The following is a 2,979-nucleotide window of genomic DNA, read 5'->3' on the forward strand; positions in this document are numbered from 1 at the left end:
GCTTCCTCTCGCCCCCAGCCCCCCATCCAGGTGTACGGGCTGGAAGGGCGCTATGCCACCGCGCTGTACTCCGCCGCCACCAAGCAGAAGAAGCTGGACCAGGTAGAGAAGGAGCTGAGCCGAGTATGGGTAAGGTATTCTTCAGCCTGCGTTTGCTTAAGCTCGGATGGAGGTTGGGGTTGGTGGGGCTCACCCACTGATTCCTCTTAGGAGGGAGGTGGGCCCAGCTCTTGCACACTGTGGGACTCCCCTTACAGCTGGCCTGGTACTCCCGCTGTCTGTGCTGCGCCCCCTGTGTTAAGCTGCATGGATGTGGTACAGGAGGCAGGAGGAGCATCGGCTCTAAAAGAAACATACAGTAAATGAGCTATACCTGGAGCTACCTTTTCACTTCCCATCTCCTGACCCCTTTATTCTTAATGAATGACCACGTTGCCTGTTTAGGGTAGTCCAGTTAGGCCTTGTGATGCTTGGAAAACACCTGGTCTTTATCATGTTGTGTATTGTCTTAGACTCTTTTGAAGGACCCCAAGCTATCCAGTGTTGTTATGAACCCTCATACCAAGAGTGCAGTTAAGCAAAAAGCTGTGAATGATGCTTTAGCAAAAGAGAGGATGTCCACTGTTACTGTCAACCTGATGAGTGAGTAACCATTTGAATTCTGAAAAACATCTGAGGCTACTTGTTTTTACTGGTGGCTAAACAAATTTGCTTTTAGTGGATGCTTTAAACTCTTTCAATATATATCTGCCTCTTCCAGATTTGCTTGCTGAAAATGGCCGCTTGCGTTACACTCCAGACATTGTTTCTGCGTTTGGGAAGATCATGAGTGCATACCGAGGGGAAGTGGTGTGCACGGTCACTACCGCACAAGTGAGTTAGGATCCTCTAGATTGAGCTAAACAGGTAGCAATGTAAAAGGCAAACTTCTTTAGCTTAATTTTGCGCTCTACATTTTGAGTGATTTCCTGTATGTGTACCAAGGAAACACCCCGCCTCTACCAAGATGAAAGTCCTTCTGCAAATAGTTTTTTGATATCCAACAATTATTGGTCAAAACCTGTTCCTCCCATTTCAGCTTAACAGGTAACATCTTTCCTTCCTGTGTGTGAACCAGTGTCTGGTAAAAGTCACCCTGGCCTGTCAGCTTATTTCTGTCATCAGGACCATACAGATCAGGTCAGAACTAACAGATTAGCTGGAGCAAGGCAGATACCTGATAGGGCTGAGAATGCCTGTGGTGCTTGGTGCTGTGCTTCACGGGGAGCAGCTACCTAATTCACTACCTGCAGTAGTCAGGAGCAGTGTCTAACTCTGAAACTGTAGGAAGACTTTTTCAAAAGTAGCAGGCAGGCCAGTCTGGCTGGTGCTTGGGAAGGGGGTGTCTCCGTGAGCTGTAAGTGTTAGGCTGGAGGCACGGTGGTTCTGGCCCTTCAGTAACTTCTTCCTTAATGGCTCCATAGCCAGGTCTGTTAGAGCGGGAAGATGGTCAGCTTGGTGTGGAGTGTAAACATACAGCCCTTGGGTAGGGCTACAGTGAACTGCTTACCTGGAGTAAATAAAGAGACTCATCAGCTTCAAATTAACTGGGTCCAGCTGGTAATTTTAATCGTTAGAAGTAGCAAATTAAATCGATGTTCAGCCTAAACACTCCTGTGAGGCAGATCTCAAGGTCTTCTATCAAGTGCTTGCTTTGACAAGTACGGATTCCTGACGTGTTCTGTCTGAAGATGTCAGCATCAAACTTTTGCTAGTAATATGTGCGCAAATAACACAACTTTTCATGAAATTAGGAGGGCACAAGTGACTTCTGGTTCTGTGCTGTCCTTTGGATACTCCTGTTCAAGAAGGCTACTTATTGGCATACCTGGTGGAAGTGTGTCTTCAGAAGAATCTGAACAGAAAATTCAGGTTCTCATTATATCATTTGAATATTTTCAAGCCCTTCATTTTCCTTCTCTTCATATTTTTCAGCCCTTGGATGATGCCAGCCTTACTGAGCTAAAAAGTGCTCTGAATGGATTCCTGGCTAAGGGAGAGGTCTTGAAGCTGGAGACCAAGGTCTGGATTTTCTATTTGTAAATAAATTTCATGAAGTTCATGTTAAGCTGGACTTCTGATCTTTTAAAAAAAATCATTTTACTGAATCCAGTTGCTGTATTACATAGTTCTGTGTTTTCTTGTAGACCTGATGACGCTTTAATTACTAAAATCTTAACAGTACAGAATACAGTGACTGCAAAATTACTTTAAAAAGCTCTTTTTTACAAAAGCTTTTTTCTTTTACGTGTGTAAAAATTATGTACCAGGCTAACAGATTTTTGCTAATAGAATTTATGTTCAATATTTCTTCTTTAGACTGATCCGTCCATCCTTGGTGGCATGATTGTCAATATTGGGGAGAAGTACGTGGACATGTCGACAAGGTCAAAGATCCAGAAGCTCACCAAAATCATGAGAGAGACTGTCTAGCAAGCTGTCCTCGACATTCACGCTGAAACCTATCAGATGGAAACAATAAAATTACTTCTTGAACAGACGGTGTGAAGTATTTTGATTCAGGGAACGCAGCACTGAGGGAGAAAGGTGATGAAGCTGCAGTGAGTGTCACTTAGTCCTCACTGGACTCTTCATCACACAGCTCAAGACTCCAGCTCACTTTGAATGGAGGGGAGCGTTGCTCCGAAGGACATGGAGAATAGTGCTGGAGGAGCTGATAAATAGGGTCGTGGCTGCTGAGGCTCTGTTGGTCTCCAGCAAAAACTCGCTCAAGGTGTTGTCAGGATGGCAGTGCCACCATCCTGCTGCCACATGTGCTGCTTGTGCGTGCAGAAGGCACAAACACAGACTGCGACTGGTGGATGCTTTCATGAGTGACAGTGGCTGCTGAAACAGTGGTGTCATCAGTGCATTCACAGCAGCAAACACTAAATCAGGCCCAGTTTACTTGCATGTGCCTGTTGCTGGGGAGAGTTCTGT

The 2,979-nt window shown here is 45.3% G+C and overlaps 1 protein-coding gene across 1 annotated transcript; it reads left to right on the forward strand.

The window, feature by feature from the left end:
* Positions 1-15: 15 nt before the first annotated feature.
* Positions 16-2,535, forward strand: ATP5O (ATP synthase, H+ transporting, mitochondrial F1 complex, O subunit). Its single transcript, XM_010194902.1, has 5 exons — positions 16-129; positions 513-642; positions 761-873; positions 1,975-2,061; positions 2,359-2,535. The coding sequence occupies exons 2-5, from the start codon at positions 549-551 to the stop codon at positions 2,470-2,472; spliced, it is 408 nt and encodes a 135-aa protein (XP_010193204.1). The 5' UTR covers positions 16-129; positions 513-548; the 3' UTR covers positions 2,473-2,535.
* Positions 2,536-2,979: the final 444 nt, after the last annotated feature.

This window comes from Mesitornis unicolor, unplaced genomic scaffold (genome assembly GCF_000695765.1).
Source record: "Mesitornis unicolor isolate BGI_N332 unplaced genomic scaffold, ASM69576v1 scaffold27171, whole genome shotgun sequence".
NCBI lineage: Eukaryota > Metazoa > Chordata > Aves > Mesitornithiformes > Mesitornithidae > Mesitornis > Mesitornis unicolor.

Excerpts from the sequence above, each read along its gene's own strand:
- ATP5O (XM_010194902.1), top strand. The coding sequence starts at position 549 with ATGAACCCTCATACCAAGAGTGCAGTTAAGCAAAAAGCTGTGAATGAT. Across the intron at positions 643-760 it reads TGTTACTGTCAACCTGATGA|ATTTGCTTGCTGAAAATGGC; the intron begins GTGAGTAACCAT and ends TGCCTCTTCCAG. Across the intron at positions 874-1,974 it reads GCACGGTCACTACCGCACAA|CCCTTGGATGATGCCAGCCT; the intron begins GTGAGTTAGGAT and ends CATATTTTTCAG.